This window comes from Mytilus galloprovincialis, chromosome 8, assembly GCF_965363235.1.
Source record: "Mytilus galloprovincialis chromosome 8, xbMytGall1.hap1.1, whole genome shotgun sequence".
In the NCBI taxonomy this organism is placed as follows: domain Eukaryota; kingdom Metazoa; phylum Mollusca; class Bivalvia; order Mytilida; family Mytilidae; genus Mytilus; species Mytilus galloprovincialis.
The window spans coordinates 95,162,611-95,180,472 of record NC_134845.1 but is presented as its reverse complement, the minus strand read 5'-3'; the positions used below and the strand labels follow the sequence as shown (position 1 = coordinate 95,180,472).

Genomic DNA, 17,862 nt, shown 5'->3' with positions numbered 1-17,862 from the left:
GAAAAGAAACATATATCATATCACCTAAAATAGGTAAATGTCAGAGTCAGACGTCAAATAACTAATATAAGAAAAGAAACATATATCATATCACCTAAAATAGGTAAATGTCAGAGTCAGACGTCAAATAACTAATATAAGAAAAGAAACATATATCATATCACCTAAAATAGGTAAATGTCAGAGTCAGACGTCAAAAAACTAATATAAGAAAAGAAACATATATCATATCACCTAAAATAGGTAAATGTCAGAGTCAGACGTCAAATAACTAATATAAGAAAAGAAACATATATCATATCACCTAAAATAGGTAAATGTCAGAGTCAGACGTCAAATAACTAATATAAACAGAAAGATATATCATATCACCTAAAATAGGTAAATGTCAGAGTTAGACGACAAATAACTATTATAAGAAAAGAAACATATATCATATCACCTAAAATAGGTGAATGTCAGAGTTAGACGACAAATAGCTAATATAAGAAAAGAAACATATATCATATCACCTAAAATAGGTAAATGTCAGAGTCAGACGTCAAATAACTAATATAAGAAAAGAAACATATATCATATCACCTAAAATAGGTAAATGTCAGAGTCAGACGTCAAATAACTAATATAAACAGAAAGATATATCATATCACCTAAAATAGGTAAATGTCAGAGTTAGACGACAAATAACTATTATAAGAAAAGAAACATATATCATATCACCTAAAATAGGTAAATGTCAGAGTTAGACGACAAATAACTAATATAAGAAAAGAAACATATATTATATCACCTAAAATAGGTAAATGTCAGAGTTAGACGACAAATAACTACTAAGAATAAGACGGTGATTTACAGGAGAGATGTTGACAACAAAGGTTATATATTGAAAGACACATATATGATTCATCATGTTTTTTATCACATCTTTAACATAAAATTAAGATGTTTCAAAAGAAACAAAAAAACTTGCTTTGTGCTTTACATAGATTTGTTTTTCAAATGTTCATGTTTTATTTCATAATGAACTTTGCACTTGTACTTAGTCTTTTGTACTCTTCCGAAAATAAACTACATAACATCACACTTACCCGCATGCGGAGCATCTGTATCTGTATTGTTTAGCTGTTGTTGTAACTCTATAACAAATAACATATTTATATATTCTCAAGGTAGATGTCTGACTTTAATAGCATTTTTTTATATAAATATTTTAACGTAACTTCTTATTTGATACTCACCTTTAATTTTGCTCAGACATTTTAATCTCATATCAATAGTCTGCGCCATAATTAGGTGTCATTGTATGCCTTTGGTGTTTTTTCAGTACATGAATACTTTAAGGTATAATATTTTGGAAACTTAAACTGAACGAACTACATATATAGAATAAAGGACTTTTTACTTTTGATACTGACTTTCTCACAGTAAAATATCAGGTGAGCCCGAAGTCAGTATCAAAAACAAAGAGTTCTTTATTCTGTTTATCGGGAATTTAAAACAATATAAAATTCACTACAATAATAGAAAAAATAACAAACGAACTTTTTTTTCGCGTCGAATCACGGCGAATCACACTTGACGTCACAGGCTGCACTACGTCATTTGAAATTTTGTCACAGTGCAGTAAACATGGCGTTCTCTTGCACAAAGTATTGAAAAGAAATTATTGCTTGCTTTTCATTAATATTCTGCTTTGGACATGACACTAACAATGGCAAATTTAATAGTAGCATAACGGTAAGTCAAGTTGTTTTTTTCACAAAACATCACCAAAGTGATCAAAATGATGCGATATGAATCAGCAGATTTTTAATCAATGTAAGATGACTTTAAACTAGGGGACGACCATTTGAAATTCTGGGAGGGGAGGTAGGATTTTGCGAATAAATATGTCAGCCTTGATAATCTCAAAAATAAATGTTTTTGTTCTGTGGTAGTTTGAAAATAAATAACCGAACTTGCGATGTATTGAACATAAATTAATCGGCAGGTCTAATCGAAAGTATGAGATGGCGCCAGATTCTTCATAAATTCATATCCCCCCCCCCCCCAAAAAAAAAAATTGAGTTTCCATATTTTTTAATAATAAAAGTATATAAATATTATTTAAATATACTTGCAATGTCTGAAAATTGGTTTTATTTTAATTGAGGTATATTGTCTCAAGTAATCTTACCTCACTTTCTTTTTAACAGGGCCGTAACGACCTCATGTAGGAAATTTCAAAACCAAACGCTTGTCTCCATATCAAATTGTGTTCACGGCAAGTGCCTAGTAAAAAGCAAGTTCTGCTTTTCTAAGACGTAGCTCTGATTTTTCGGGATCAATGTTTCTTATTTATTGGTCTTTTGTTCATTGATTGCCCTTCTGTATTCTGCTAGTGTTGCATTCCTTTTGTAATCTAGTAATTTTGTTACGAACTTGATCATGAGTTTAAAAAAAACAGCAGCCACAGACTAAACTTTTTGAATTCCTTTGCACATTGGTCTTCTCATGTTGTCCATGTTGTCCCGAGAAACTTAAGTCTTACACTGAATTTATACATTTTGCTTTGAGACATAAAATACTGTCAAACAGTTATTACAACCAAACTTGCATTTTAAGATTAAGAACGGGCCTTCGGAACACCCAGAAAGCATGATTTTGCATCCTTTGTTCTATAGCTTCTAGGGCCTTCAGTGGCTCCAAAACCCATCAAAAAACATTTTGTCTGGCTCAGTTCATCGAAATGTGTTTTTTTAAAAGGGGCTAGTTACAACCAAACTTTATTATTATCTATGTATGTATATGCAGTTGGGAATATACAAAAATCATTTCTACAGAGTATGATGATTAATTTCTGATTAAATGATACATAATGACTTGCCTATACATGTAGTATTTATATTTAGAATAAACAAATCATTTAAAAATTTTAGGTTTTGGAATATAATAAATATAGTTGGGAAACTGAATAATCAGTCCCTTGCTTTAATGAAAATGAAAAATCTTGTTTCAATAGTGCAGAAAATGAATAATATGTCCTCTTAGTTTACAAAAATAAATAACCGATCAAAAACAAATCCTCTTGCCCCTCCCCCCCCCCCCCCCACAGAATATCAAATGGTCGTCCCCTTATCCGAACAAGCTCATTTCCTGTCGACTTCATAATTATTTCAAACATTCAAATAGGCGTCACTAAACTTTTAGCCTAGAATTTTTGCTATTTCAAAGTAATGTTCATTTATTTTCAACACGGACCAGAAATATGAAACTTGGATTTAAAAGGTGTAGGTGACCCGAGTCACAGTTACCCCTTATGAAAGCTACAAATCTGGTCAAAGCAGACTTTTATAGCTTGGTATCCCCGGTTAACCCCCTTTTTTAAATTATTCTAGATCCGCATATATCACGGTTTACTGTTTTGTTCTTTGTTCTATGAATATCTGCCATATTGACAATAAAATCACTTTTTTTTAAATTTCATTTGATGGTCTCACAAAAATGTCGAAAATGCGTAAATTTCCTTTCCATTCTACCTTTTCTCATGAGATAACGGTATCTTTTTGGTAACTATTTGTGTTGCGTTTGAATATGATTTGTAACACTATATAGTGATTAAACAGGTAAAACAAATACTTCTCAAGAAACAGAAAAAGAAAACTACTTGGAACAGCACCAGGCTATGTACTGGTATCGTATGAATAAAAACTCAGCATGGACGATATGTTAGTTGTACCTCATTTAACGCATTTTTTTTAAGAGTCTATCGGGTTTTTCATGTATTTTCTGTTCACATTTTCACAACAATCGTTCAAAAAGGCTAAACTGACTCTGTGAAAGTTTCAAACAATGTTTCATTCGCAAAAAATCTCGTGCGTTTCTACGAAAAAAAATATCACGCGCAATTTTGTGAATGACAGGGGAAAGTAGATCCTTATGCGTTGCATTCGCGCATGTCATTGGCGTACTAACCCAATGATTTTTATATCCCTGCCAGTTCACTGATACTGACATTATCAGCGAGTACACAACAAAGGGAAAAATGCACAAATTACCGATAAATACTAATATTACGTATCATGCTTATGTATCATGTGGATGTCATGCAAACCATTAGCCTTAAAATCAAAAGTAAACCATATGTATACTATTCTAAAACCAACGTTGCTAAAATTAGATGTTAACGTGCAAAACAGGAACCAATTTGATAAAGCAATGTACGGTACTGTCAAATCACTGAATGGTTTTTAGGGTTTGTTATATAATACAAGAATGTCTACAAGAGAAAGAAACAGTATATTATACGCGCGTTTTGTTTATATCACACTCATCGGTTCCAGAAGAGTCAAAACCAATAGGACAAATGATAATTATAAAGGGCAAGAACAGTACAACACAATCTTATATATATAAATATAATTTAGGAAAACAAATCTAGGTTGTTTGATTGGTTGTATTACTGTAGCAGAAGAGTTGAACATGGAAACGAGAACAATAGAAACAACTATGTTTAATGTCAATAATTATTATAAATACATACCTGACGTTCTCCTGGGGTTTTGGGTTTTCTTCTTTTTTGACAGTTTCTCTGAGAAAAAATAATGATCTTATTAACAATTTCCTTCTCATCTTATATCTTAAAATTCTAAATTATCTTAGAATAAAATAAAACAGTGTATGTATAAATGTAAACAAACCGAATTAGATGTGTTAAGATAACCAAAAATAAGGCAAACTAGTTTTTGTAAAAAATTGCTGTTTGTTTTGTTTTGTTGTTTTCCTATTTCACTTCTCCAGGTGCAAAAGGGGAGCATAATATACACAGTCATATGAAATAGTGGTTTTCTTTGTTTCCTGCGAAGGAAAATTCAAATAGGAAAGTCCCCCACCAAGTTGGAAAATCAAAAGTTCAAACACATCAAACGAATGGATAACAACTGTCATATTCCTGACTTAGTACAGGCATTTTCTAATGTAAAAAATGGTGGATTGAACCTGGTTTTATAGCTAGCTTAACATCTCACTTGTATGACAGTCGCATCAAATTCCATTATATTATCACTGATGCGTGAACAAAACAAACAGACACAATAGGTAAAAATGTCAAAAAAAGGGGTACAGCAGTTAACATTGTGTTATCATCTTAATCACTATAAAAACAACAAATGTAACGAAGAAGCATAAAAGGGCATACATCAAATTTAACATCCTAATTAACATTATACGTGTTATTTTAAGTTTTTTGGATTGTAACTTGATTTGTTGGTCAATTGTGAGTAATTTTAATTTCAATATTATCAGAAACCAAAATATATTCAACATATTTGACATTTTGTCCATAAGATAAGAAAAAAATCATTATTAATATAACAACGTCTTATTTTGATTTAGTAGCTAACCTTGATCCTACTAGAAATTTTTAACAAATTCCGAATCACCCTTTCAGGAATATGACAGTTGTTATCCATTCGTTTGACGTGTTTGAACTTTTGATTTTGCCATTTGAATGGGGACTTTCCATTTTGAATTTTCCTCGGAGTTCAGTATTTTTGTGATTGTTACCTTTTACACATTTGGATATTTAATGTCCAATAGTAGTTTTTTCTTAAACAGTAATTATCAGATAATCATCTTTTAATTGTGAATATACGTATAATATGTTTTAATTAGATTAACTAGGACTTTCAATACTGTAACCGTTTATTTTTATAGAAGTAAATGAATCAATTGAGCCTAAACTATTACTACTGTGAATTATTTACAATAAAAACCTATGTTCAATGAAATATTATTCCTTGAAAAAAACAGTTTAAAAAAATAATAAAATCAGAATGTTTAGCCTTTCGCCATGTTCACTTTAAATCTGAATTATATCAGCAATCCAGATTTTTGAATCCTATAAATTTGTTATAAATATTATTCATATTTATTCAATAAACATTAAACTCTTGGTATAAATTGTCCTCATTAACCTCAAATAAATCTAATGATTCAAACACATTATAATAATAATCGTTATCTTGAGATGTGTAAAAAAGTTTGAAGTTGTCTTTGTATGTCTAGATATAACACCTGGCCTCACGGTCATAAAACTTTCGAGCATGACTTTTGTACTCAGACTCGAAAATCAACCAATCAAAATCGTTATCTTGAGATGTGTCAAAAAGTTTGAAGTTGTCTTTGTATGTCTAGATATAACACCTGTACTTAAAAATGTTAAAGGAATTATTTCGATTTTAGTAGAACAAAAACAGTATTTTTATAGGTCGAAGCGTACAAGAATACCGTAGGAATGTTTGGCTGTTCCAATTTTCTCCGAAATAAACGTGTACAAAATATATCGGAAAAGGGATTCCGCAATGGAATTATGATAGAAACAGATTAAACACTTTTGATAAACAATTTTAGCATTTATTATTCTAAAATAAAACAATAAGATATCAAACAAGTTTTTGTTTCTGTTCAGAGATTTCTTTACGTCACAACTAATAACGATGGTGTAAAAGACGGTTGACAGTTGCATAAGAAGGTAAGACACATTTATTCTTTATTTATCACGTGAATATGGATTGTTCCCCCAGTGATTGTAGCATTGGTGAAAATGTTTAAATCAGACAATGGAGCTGGCATGAGTTATTCTGTTCAGATGTGGCATTTGATTTTGTTTTGTTTTCAATTAAAGCTGAATCAGAATGTGCAGCCCTGTAGTTTATTGGAAAGCTCTGTGCGTTGCTTGTCAGTTGGACCTTCAATGTAGCTATCCAAAGATGTGGCATGTCGGTGTCACGTCACAGACCCGGTCATCGACCCCCTCCTCTTTTCAATCATGTTGCCACAGTAGCTTTCAGGCAGTGGTTTGTATATCTTATAAATAGACCAGCTTCTTTAGATATTCTTGATCATCATACTGGCCACTTTGTGTTTGTCAATAGGTTAAGAAGCATACCATACAGTTGGTTTGGGGTACTGGGGTGCTTGCTGAAAAAATGCTGTACACCCTTGACTAATCTTTTCTAGATAAAAGTCCAAGCTAATCACTGGACAGTGGATGTCCCCAGGTTTAGCGTACATTCTTACGTCCCTTGAGTTTTCTTTCGAATCTACACCATGGTGTGTTTTGTCACATTCATTGTAAGTAATTTTGTAGTATTCTTGACCTTTGTCATCTTTAGCATATTTAGATTTGGCACAAGATGTTTTCTTTAAATCAGCAAGCCCCTCCTGTCTTTGGATACTCATTGCCTTGTTTGGTCTGCAAACTTGCATAACAGAGAGACGAAAGATACCAAAGGGACGATCAAACCCATAAATCTAAAACAAACTGACAACGCCATGGCTAAAATGAAAAAAAAAACGAACAACAGCATACATGACACAACATAGAAAACTAAGAAAAACCAACACAAACCCCACCAAAAAACTAGGGTGATCTCATATTCTACGGAAGGGTAATCAGATCCTGCGCCACATGTATCACCCGTCGTGTTGCTTATGAGATCACAAATCCGGTAAATAGTCTAATTCGGGAGGTCACATTCATGGAAGGGAAGGGGATTGTAGTTACGACGTAAGGAATATATCCGATATCATTTGTGAACGGTTATTCTATAACGGTCAACCAACTCGTGATGGCGTCCGTAAAATTTACGAAGGGATGATTTCAACTGCAACTCTTGGTTTAATAGCTTCCTTGTGAGCAGCAACCCTCTATCAAGAAAATCATGATAAGAAATGCAAGCACGGGAATATCGTATCAATTGGGAGATATATACCCCGTATGCAGGTGCTGCTGGAATGTTGCTACTTAGAAATAGAAAGCTCACAATTGGAAAGCTGAAAATCATCTCTTTTGTCGTAAAGTTTTGTTTTCAACCGTAAGTCAAGATATGAGGCCGACTTAACTGTATTTGTGGTATCCATTATATCTAGATCGATGGGATAGATGTGTTCCACATAGTCACCAAATTTTGAATTATTTAGTGAAAGAACATCATCTATATAGCGGAAAGTAGAGTTAAAGGATATTGCTAACTTCTTATATTTCTTCCTAAAAAGTTCCTGCATGAAGTCAGCCTCATAATAACAAAAAAACAAGTTGGCAAGTAGAGGGGCACAGTTTGTTCCCATTGGAATGCCGACAGTCTGTTGCATAAAAGTAGCACAATCTGTCATTGAGGATAGTTTCATCTAGTTCCTCAAAACTGCTGCTTTATTGTTTTCAGTTATCCAAACAGAAATTATTTGTACCATGTTTTGACTGTCCCTTTGGTATCTTTCATCCCTCTTTTAATGTAATCAAGTAATTCTTTAAATATTTATTTTCAATTGTGATGAATTTTATATGGGTATAATTAATTTCAAAGACATGATTCATATAAGTAAATAACAGAGGACTGCATGTTTTAATTTAACGTTTTATGCTAAAAGCATGTTGGTGCTTGTGCATACTTTGTGCATGTAGACTAGAGCGACCTACGTATACATGTACAGTATTCTATCAATCTGTTTATTTAGACTAAAAACGTAATATTCAGCTTGTCTTCTTTTCATGTATCAACATGTTCGTGTCATTAAAATTTTGTAGTGAAAATAAGTTATGCTTTTTCTGATTTAATCCTTAACAAACCATTAAACCTTGGTAGTATTTTGGAAATACAATTATGGGGTTCGATTCCCCACCTGGGTGTTTTGATTACTACTTCAGCATGCTCATAACTGTCATAATATTCTTTAATCTATTTTTTTAAGTATGCTTGCATATATGAAAAATAACACTACCTTAAGTACAGAAAAATATCAAGGAATATTTTTATTTTTATTCCGCATCTTGACAGTGACAACCGAAGCACGTCTCATTTAATTTTAAGAATACTACATTTTGTAATTTGTATCATTTGATTTTTTTTTAATTTCGTATTATTTACATTATAGTCCCTAACGCTGAGCAGTAAATTTTATGTTTGAAAACGGTAAAAAAAACATTCCTAGGTGGCTGACTCATTGCCGAATACCATTGCCTCACGATTTTCTATCATTAAAATGTTTTTATTTTAGACCAATTTACCATCAGCTTATGGTTGTATTTTCCCTCTAATGTTATATTTTTGCATTTTATGGTTTTTACCCCTTTAAAAGTTTACCCCCCATAATGTCTGCTGATTTGTTCTTGGCTCAGTTCTTGCCAGCGCTAACTTTTCAATTTCTTCTTTGATATGCAACTCCTTAAATCTTGGCTTTTTGGCAGGTGGTTCTTGGTTTATACAGTTAGCAGTTAAGTCTTCATCAATCTGAGATAATTCCTCATCTGACTGTGGCTGTTAATTATTTTCAAAATTGAATATGGTGTCCTCTGTTAAATTTGAGAAAACTGAATTGACCCTTTCATCACATATCTCGTGTCTGAAAACCCTTTTTGTTCCTCTATCAGCCATAGATTGTATTATGTACTGCCTAACAGCATTTTGTTCCATGACGTGATCTGTTATTTTATAAGATACCCCTTTATAATCTACTCTGAGTCCAATTTTCAACGGCGATACTGTGTATATATTCATTTTGACAGCAGATGATGAGACATCAAACATGTGCATTTACATGGAATGTTTGCTAAATGGACAGAACAGCCATAAAAACGATGCCGGTTGCAGCCATCTACAGGCATTTCATATTAAATAGGCTTTTAAAAACTGCTAGAGGGAAATTATATGATGTTTTATGTCCATAACTAATATATTTTATGTAAGCAGTTAAAATGTATGAATTTCATGAAGATAAAAATGAAAACAACGAGCATGCAAACAGTTAGTTTATGCGCATGTGTCAAACATATGTTTTGTGCTAATTAGTACACAACTTTGTTTACAAAGCGTAATAGGGACGTCATATTAGAATCAAAAAGTAATCAGGATTACAAGTATTTTGACATGTAATTGATTAAATTAAATTACATGTAATCAGATTTTTGGCTGATTAAGGATTACAAATGACAATTACCCCAAGGCTGGTACTAGAATTTTGAACCCTACTGAATTCCAATTTAAACTGTAAACATATATTTAGGAGTCTTTAAGGTCAACCCACTAATTTTCTTGTTTTATAACTCATTAAATGCTGGTTATTATAATCAATGATCAGAGAACACTGCCAATTTGAATAACAGTGTATACTGGCATTGCATTATCCCATATAGTATTAAATCTGCAGAACATTGATTATCTGAGATACAAATACGTAATATAATTGAAACAAGAAGCGAAAGATGCCATAATTATTCAACCCTTTGCAGTCGAAAAGAGACTGCTTATATACCAAAGTTCATATGAAAAAAGAGGAAAAGACAATAAGAGTTTTCAAAGAAATTTCATAGAATCAATAACTAAGAACAAACTTACCCAAATGTTAGTTCCCCAAACAGTTTCCCTATTTCTTCCTCTGCTACTGTTTTTTTGTCATATTTGACTGATGGCATACTAGGAATCTGAATTTCTTCTATTTGATCGATTTGTGACTCTATTTGTTTTAGTTTTTGTAACAATTTCGTAGTATATTTTATACCCTGGATGTCTTGATACAACTTCTGCTGCTCCTTTGCCTTGTCCAATGCTGTTTTTAACTCATTGCCAACAGACTGTAAGGTTTGGACATTCCTTGTGTCTTTCTCCTTCAGCGTGTCAATAAGACCTTCGACTTTCGTATCAATCATCTCTTTCAAGTGTCTGCCTTCTTCTCTTATAGCCTGGATGACTCCCTTAACACCAGCCTGATATTTATTTGACCCTTGGTCAATATCTGCTATTTTTGACTGCAGGTTTCTCATCTTCATATCGATCAGTTTTTTTACCTCTGCTTTGATTCCTTCAGTTGATTCCTTGATTTCAGCAAAATCATGAGATTTGTGTTTTTTAATAGCACATATCTTACAGACTGGCGTACTACATTCCAGGCAATAATAAATAAAGTTTTCATCATGTTCTTTACAATATAGTTTAACTTCCGGGTTTATATTTGGACCACTCAGAAATGTGTGACTTTTGGTCATCTTTGTCCGTAAATGCGATATTTTACATCCATCACAAAACAGCTGGTCACACTGTTCGCAGTAGTTATGTCCAGGACTAGACATACATATCTCACACGTTTTGGACGCAGCCTGTGCCATCTCAGTTAGCTTGCGTTAATTTATCTATTGAATATAATGAAAATTCATTTAAAAATATTATAAAACTCCAAATTCAAGTAATGTATATATCGTTTGTTAAAATAATACTTCGATTTTGTTGTGGGATTTCACAATGGGGTTCCATGCAAATGTCACGACTTTCCAGCAACGAATTACAAACAAACATACACTCAAAACAGTTATTATTTATATGATAAAAATTGAGGAGAATGTATGATAAACATCAATATTTTTTATGTCAAATAGAAGAACATTAAAGGTTTAGATTTGTGATGATCGAAGTCAACAAATGTTGATACAGGTAATAATTAACTGATAGCAAAACTCTTAAAATTTTGGAAACTCTTAAGATTTTTATTCGTTATGATAGGCCCCCAAAATGGGTAAAAATTGATGAATCATGGGAAAATCATCAGACTTGGGCACTTTCAGATGGTCGTAGCAAAAAAAGACGTGCACCATCACATAATTTTTTTCTTCACCAATAATTTCTTTTTACAGTCATATCAACCAATAAATCCGGTTAAAAACTGGACCAACCCTATAATTTCAAAGAAAACTATCGGTAAATGTTACTAAACAATATAAACCTAAATAACGATGTTCCGATAGCAGAAATGTTGAAGGTTAATCACATTGGTCGATCAAAACGATAAAAGATAAGTGTTATTGTAAGTTTAGGTAGGAGTAATGTGGAGACAGGTTTGCCATTATTATAATGTAATTCAATTTTGACTGTTTATTTACCTTTGATTTTTTTTTATGAAACTATGATAAGTGTTGCAATTGGGGAAACTTTCTCGTTAAAAGGTTGTCGTTGTCCTGTCAAAATATTTTTAGTTTTAAGAATTCCAAACGTTTTCCTTTGTGCATTCACACTTTTTTTCTATAATGGGCACGCTAAAATATAATGAAGTAACTCTTGTTTCATACAATGATTGTTCTTAAACAATTGTATGTAACAATTCAATTCATTCGCTTAACCTACTATCAAATCCACAGTTGATGATCGTAACTTACATATGGACTGTTATTTTGAATAAATAATCGATAACCTCGATTTTAATTTTGAAATTTCGGGTCCTCAATGCTCTTCAACTTTGTATTTGTTTGGCTTTATAACTGTTTTGATCTGAGCGTCAATGATGAGTCTTATGTAGACGAAACGCGCGTCTGGCGTATTAAATTATAATCCTGGTACTTTTGATAACTATTGACAGAAAATAGAATAATACCAAATTCAAAAAAACGCCGTTTAAAGGTGATTTTATTCAAATAGTAAAAGTAATGTAACAAAAACTAGTTTGTAAGTTCTGATTGTTATGACGCCACTTCTAGCTCTGACGTCTCTGCGTCAAAATAATTCGTGACGTTACACAGAATTTGAGATTATTCTAAACGTATCAATAATGGAATTGCATTGGAATCGGAATAACAGTACTGTAGTCGAAAAATTGCCGCCGTCATTTATTTTTATTTGCATTTGCGATCATTTACACAAATTGACGATGATCAAAACGTTTTTATTCCTCAAAAACAATAAAGGTTGTACCTCCACTAAAATGATATTGCTTCCTATTGACTGCCTTGAAAATGTTATTCATTTTTACCTACATTATGATATTGATAGAATGCCTTTGTAAAAGTTATATAAGCCTTCAATGTGGATGGTGTGGTAGTACGTAACTATAGAGACAAACTTTTCAAAGATAAAAAATCATGTTATCTGACATTGTTTTGTTTATTACTATCTTAGATAAACTCTTTTTACTGAATTTCATTAAATTATAAAAGTTTTAAATAGTTTTACAGACTCATAGAAAAGGGTATTTTAATGTCATATGAAACGAGTGACTAGTGAAAAATAATGTTATTCCAATTCTTGAACCAATGCATACAAACATCATCAACTTAGTCTTCTGTGCACGATTTTATCATTTTTTTCGATTAAATTTCGTATAATCGTAATTTTTTTTTTCAATCGGTAAGTGTTGTTGTGAAAATATGGCACGTAATAAATGTTCGTGTTTTGAAGCCAGATATAACAATTGTCACCAGTTTGTCAACAATCAACAAAACACATGGATATTGAGCAAGTGTTTAACATATACAATCAGATAATAGTTTATTTTAAGGACATCCATGCGTATAACAATCACCGGATTTTTACGAGATAGTTCAAACTGAGGTCACTTTGCATACGGAAAATGTGTCGGGGAATTGCTTCATGAAAGTAAGCAATTAAATTAAGGTAACTTCTTCTAAATATGAATAAATTAAAGAATTTTCTTCAGAAAAAAGTATATTTTCATAAGTTTTATAATGAACACTATCCATCGAGTTATAAAAAAACATATGCATTATTTTTTTTTTCTAATTTGAGGTTCCTTATGACTTTAATTTTAAAACCAAGATGTTTTTTCAGGTGATGTGCTAAAACATTTACTTTTATTCTGAAAAAACTCAGAAAAGCCTTATTAAATCATAATTATTCTGTATGCTTTTTATCATTAATGGTTATTTGTACGTTATATACATATTTTTTGTAATAAGCATTCCTCATCAGTCCGATTGACTTATGTATATATATTTGTTATCCTTTATGATTGAGTTATGCTTCACTTGAGAAGTAAATAAGATATTCCATGAATGTGTATTGCATTTCGTATTGGCATGAATAAAATGTAATAAAGTATCTGAAAATTTCCATTTCATACAATTTCATAATTCTTCATCCGACAAACTTCTCCCTTTTGCCTGTTTTGTTTCCGACGGTTTATATAGTTGGCCTTCAAATATATGCCTGCAGAATACTTGCTGAAAATGTTAAACATAAAATATCATTCATCGATGTGTTCAGAATGAACGTGATTTACGTATTTTTGAAGAGTCGTTCTGATACATTTGTAAAAAGGACGATTCGATTGGGGAAGGGGAGATACTGCACAAATGTTTCGCCAAATTTATAGTAATTCTAAGTCGAGCAAATGTCAGAGAAAGCGAAAAAAAAAAACAGACGGTAAAATAAACAACTTTCCGCTGATTTTTTTCTTTTTCCTTACTGGACTGAGACCACAATTAATTCGTAGTGCATTTCTTTTAGAACATAAATGAAAATTAAAAAAATCCCACCTTCGCTTTCTCAATGACATGATTACAGTGTGTTGTACTACTTTTGGGACAAATTATATCAAAATTATAGAAAACTTCATCGGTTTTAACTCAAAATATGGTCAATTTTGTGTTGAGGGCGTCTTGAAATCTTTTGACAGCTTCCGAAGTGCTAATTTTCAATTCTTTTTAGTCGGACCAAATTACTACTTTCCTTTAAAATTCTTGACCCATTTTTTTTTTCAGTTTTATTTCACCCCTTACTTCCAATTTGAGGGATAAAACACGGAGAAATAAATTTTGAAGGGTATAAAAATATTGGCAAGTAACCCACTGTCAACACTAGGGACTATATTCGTGAACAACGAAAGTCAAGGGACGACAATTGTGGTCTCGGACCTAATACTGTGCCTAATTTTACTAGATTTCATTGAATGTTAGCCTTCTTAATAGAATCAATTATTACAAACCAATCTAGTTTTCAGTAGTAGTGGTACGATATGTATTGTCGTTTTTTGATAGTTTCAGTTATTTAAAGAAAATTTAAGGAACCTTCAGAAAATATACTTACCTGAATAGACTGTGAATGAAATATGTGTATTATCTCTACTCGTAATAAATTTATCTTGTTTAGTATTTGTTTTATAACTTTAATCTGATATAAGTTTTGTCCCAACTTTTGACATCAGTATTATGCATCTAATGATGAATGTTATTGTCACAACGTGAATGATAACCTACTACACTTTAAAATGCTGTTTGCTTATTTTATACCTGTTTTAGTGTTGTTGTTTTTTTTTTTGCTGTCTTGTTTAAGGAATTGAGAATTGAAACGGGGAATGTGTACAAGATACAACAACCAGACTAACTGGAAAATATTAACCTAACTCCTCATATATACATGGATTAAATATGGTATTTACGCCAGACGCGCGTTTCTTCTACTAAAGACTCATCATTGACGCTCGAATCCCAAAAAATTCAAAAAGCAAAAATAAAATACGAAGTTGAAGAGCATAAAGGACCAACATTCCTGAAAGTTTGGAAAATACAGCTGAGGTAGTCTATTCCTGAGACACAAAAGCTTTAGTATTTCAAAAAATCAAAAGGTTTATTAACAGTTAATTTATAAATATGACTATATCAATGATAATTCATAACATCATATTGAAATTTGCAAGATGGTTATCTTAAATTAGTATTTATTTCATAACTTGAAGCTGATATAAGTTGTGTCCCTACTTTTGACATCAGTATTATGCATCTAATGATGAATGTTATTGTCACAACGTGAATGATAACCTACTACACTTAAATATGTTGTTTGCTTTCTTAATACCTGTTTTATTGTTGTTGTTTTTTTTTTTTGCTGTCTTATTTAAGGAATTGGGTATTGAAACGGGGAATATGTACAATATAAAACAACCAGACTAAATTGTAAATATTAACCTAACATTTCCCTTAGTGCATTATAACTGAGTATGTAACTAAACTAATAAATTATTCACTTCTAATTTTTAGTTTTATATTTTATCGTTTTTACGTCATGCCGGCTAACAAATTGGATATTGTTATTTTATTCGTATATTTGTGTAGAAATTATGACATTATTTATGTTGTTTCATATATTCTGTCCAGTGTATCTATTAATATACATTTACACAGTTATGACTGACTTTGTTTAAAACTGAAGGATTGGCATAGCGACAGAATTATTCCTAAGTATATTGCGTAATTTTGAAGCTTTCGAATAACTTTCAATTTTCTATCCAATGAATTTATTATAATTCTTTAGCTGTATTTTGACAAAAACTTTATGAATTTGTGTACTCGGTGTTCTATAACTTCGCAGTTTAGACATTTGTGATTCGAACACCATTAGTGAGTCCTTTGTACATGGTGTGGACGCAATGCACGTTTGGCTGACACAATTGTAATTATAGTTACTATGATAAGTTTCTTCATATAAACTTATCATAGATACAAGGATGAAATTTTGTATTTACGCTAGACGCGCGTTTCTTCGACTAAAGATTCATCATTGCCGCTCGAATCAAAAAAAGTTAAAAAAGGCAAATAAAGTACGAAGTTGAAGAGCATTAAGGACCAAAATTCCTAAAAGTTTTGCCAATTACAGCTATTGTAATCTATTCATGAGGTACAAAAGCCTTATTATTTCAAAAATTCAAAAGTTTATTAGCAGCTATTTTATAAAGATAACCATATCAATGATAATTCATAAAATCATATTGAAATTTGAAAGATTGTCATCTTAAATTAGTTAGTACCGGTTATTCCATCAATAAAACTTGATCGATATCTCTGACCGCTGAAAGACAGTTCGTTTACCGGCAGCGTTTCGACGAAGTACTAGAAGATTAACTGCCCGTTTCTGGATTTACTTTTATCAGGAACGAATAATGTAAAAAAAAACTTCATGTATCCGTTATTTTCTTTAAGGAATTCAAACCTCAGTGTTTTTATAATTTTTAATCTATATATGTTAAAAAGAAGTATCTCAGGTCAGTCAGTTAGTATCGAAGCTAAATACTGAGCTAATGACACTCTTCGGAACTAGTAAATCAGCAGCGGTATTGTACTAGGAAATGAAAATAACCCTCATTACGTTGTTTGCACCCTATCCGCTGTTTTTACCAAGTGTACATATAAGATATTTCTGAAATCAGAATAATTCATTCATTCTTTTTTGATTTTATGTAGCAAATTTATTATACGATTTGAACAAATGAAACATAGCGATAAGTGTTTTAAAATTCCATGTGATATCAATACATTGTCGTGTCAGTAAGAATTATTCAATTCAGCATTAAATTCGATGGTAAGACATGGGTCAATTTAAACTATGAAATTTATATATACTAGCCCACATTCAAGCATTGTAACGTTGAAAAGCTGTCTACAAGTTTACAAACCTGAACTATTTAGTACTAATATCATTAATGTTCACAACCTTCTTACAAGAATACTTTTAGTAATTATTCTAAAAGTGATACTCATCTGAGAATAACAAATTTCAGATAGGTTCTAAGCACATGTTTCAAATTCTTGCGCTGGTATCTGTATTCGGAATAAGATGCAAAACAATCATTCTATCTACAGACGAGAAAGACATTTTTCCTTCATCAGGGAACAAATGAAAACCAGTTTCTTTATGTTGAGATACATGATGTTTAACGTTCCACAGACATTATCTTCATATAAAAAATAAAAATATCAGACTTCAAGATTTATAAAAAAAAGAAAACAACAAGATATCAATCTGATGCGTCCGAAACCCTTTTTTTGGATTTACCTTCATCAAGAACGCTCATAACCAAAGATAACACGTGCATGAGTTTTGATAAAGTCGGTGTCATTATTGTTGTCTTACACAATCAAAACGTGAATTGATGTATCAACAACATATCAATTTTGGGGGGAAATTTATGCATGTGTTGTTTGGATTTTGATGCTTGGAATACAATTAACGAACGTTAGTGTGCTTTCTTGACATCTTTTTTTAAATAATTAATTGTAAAATAATATATAGCATCTGTATAGATAATTAACACTCGATTTTTAGTAAAATA

At 31.5% G+C, this 17,862-nt stretch overlaps 1 protein-coding gene across 1 annotated transcript; it reads right to left on the bottom strand.

Annotated features, from left to right (window-relative positions):
- Window positions 1-1,084: 1,084 nt before the first annotated feature.
- Window positions 1,085-11,160, bottom strand: LOC143043846 (E3 ubiquitin-protein ligase TRIM71-like). The gene is made up of 3 exons (XM_076216028.1): window positions 10,374-11,160; window positions 4,523-4,570; window positions 1,085-1,136 (listed from the first exon to the last, which is right to left on the bottom strand). The coding sequence occupies exons 1-3, from the start codon at window positions 11,138-11,140 to the stop codon at window positions 1,085-1,087; spliced, it is 867 nt and encodes a 288-aa protein (XP_076072143.1). The 5' UTR covers window positions 11,141-11,160.
- Between the last annotated feature and the right edge of the window lie 6,702 nt (window positions 11,161-17,862).

What these genes read in the sequence shown, in the direction of transcription:
- LOC143043846 (XM_076216028.1), bottom strand. Translation starts at nt 11,140, where the DNA reads ATGGCACAGGCTGCGTCCAAAACGTGTGAGATATGTATGTCTAGTCCT. An exon ending in TTTGGGGAACTAACATTTGG is followed by an intron (nt 4,571 to 10,373) that starts GTAAGTTTGTTC and finishes ATTTTTTCTCAG; the next exon opens with AGAAACTGTCAAAAAAGAAG. An exon ending in AAACCCCAGGAGAACGTCAG is followed by an intron (nt 1,137 to 4,522) that starts GTATGTATTTAT and finishes TATTTGTTATAG; the next exon opens with AGTTACAACAACAGCTAAAC.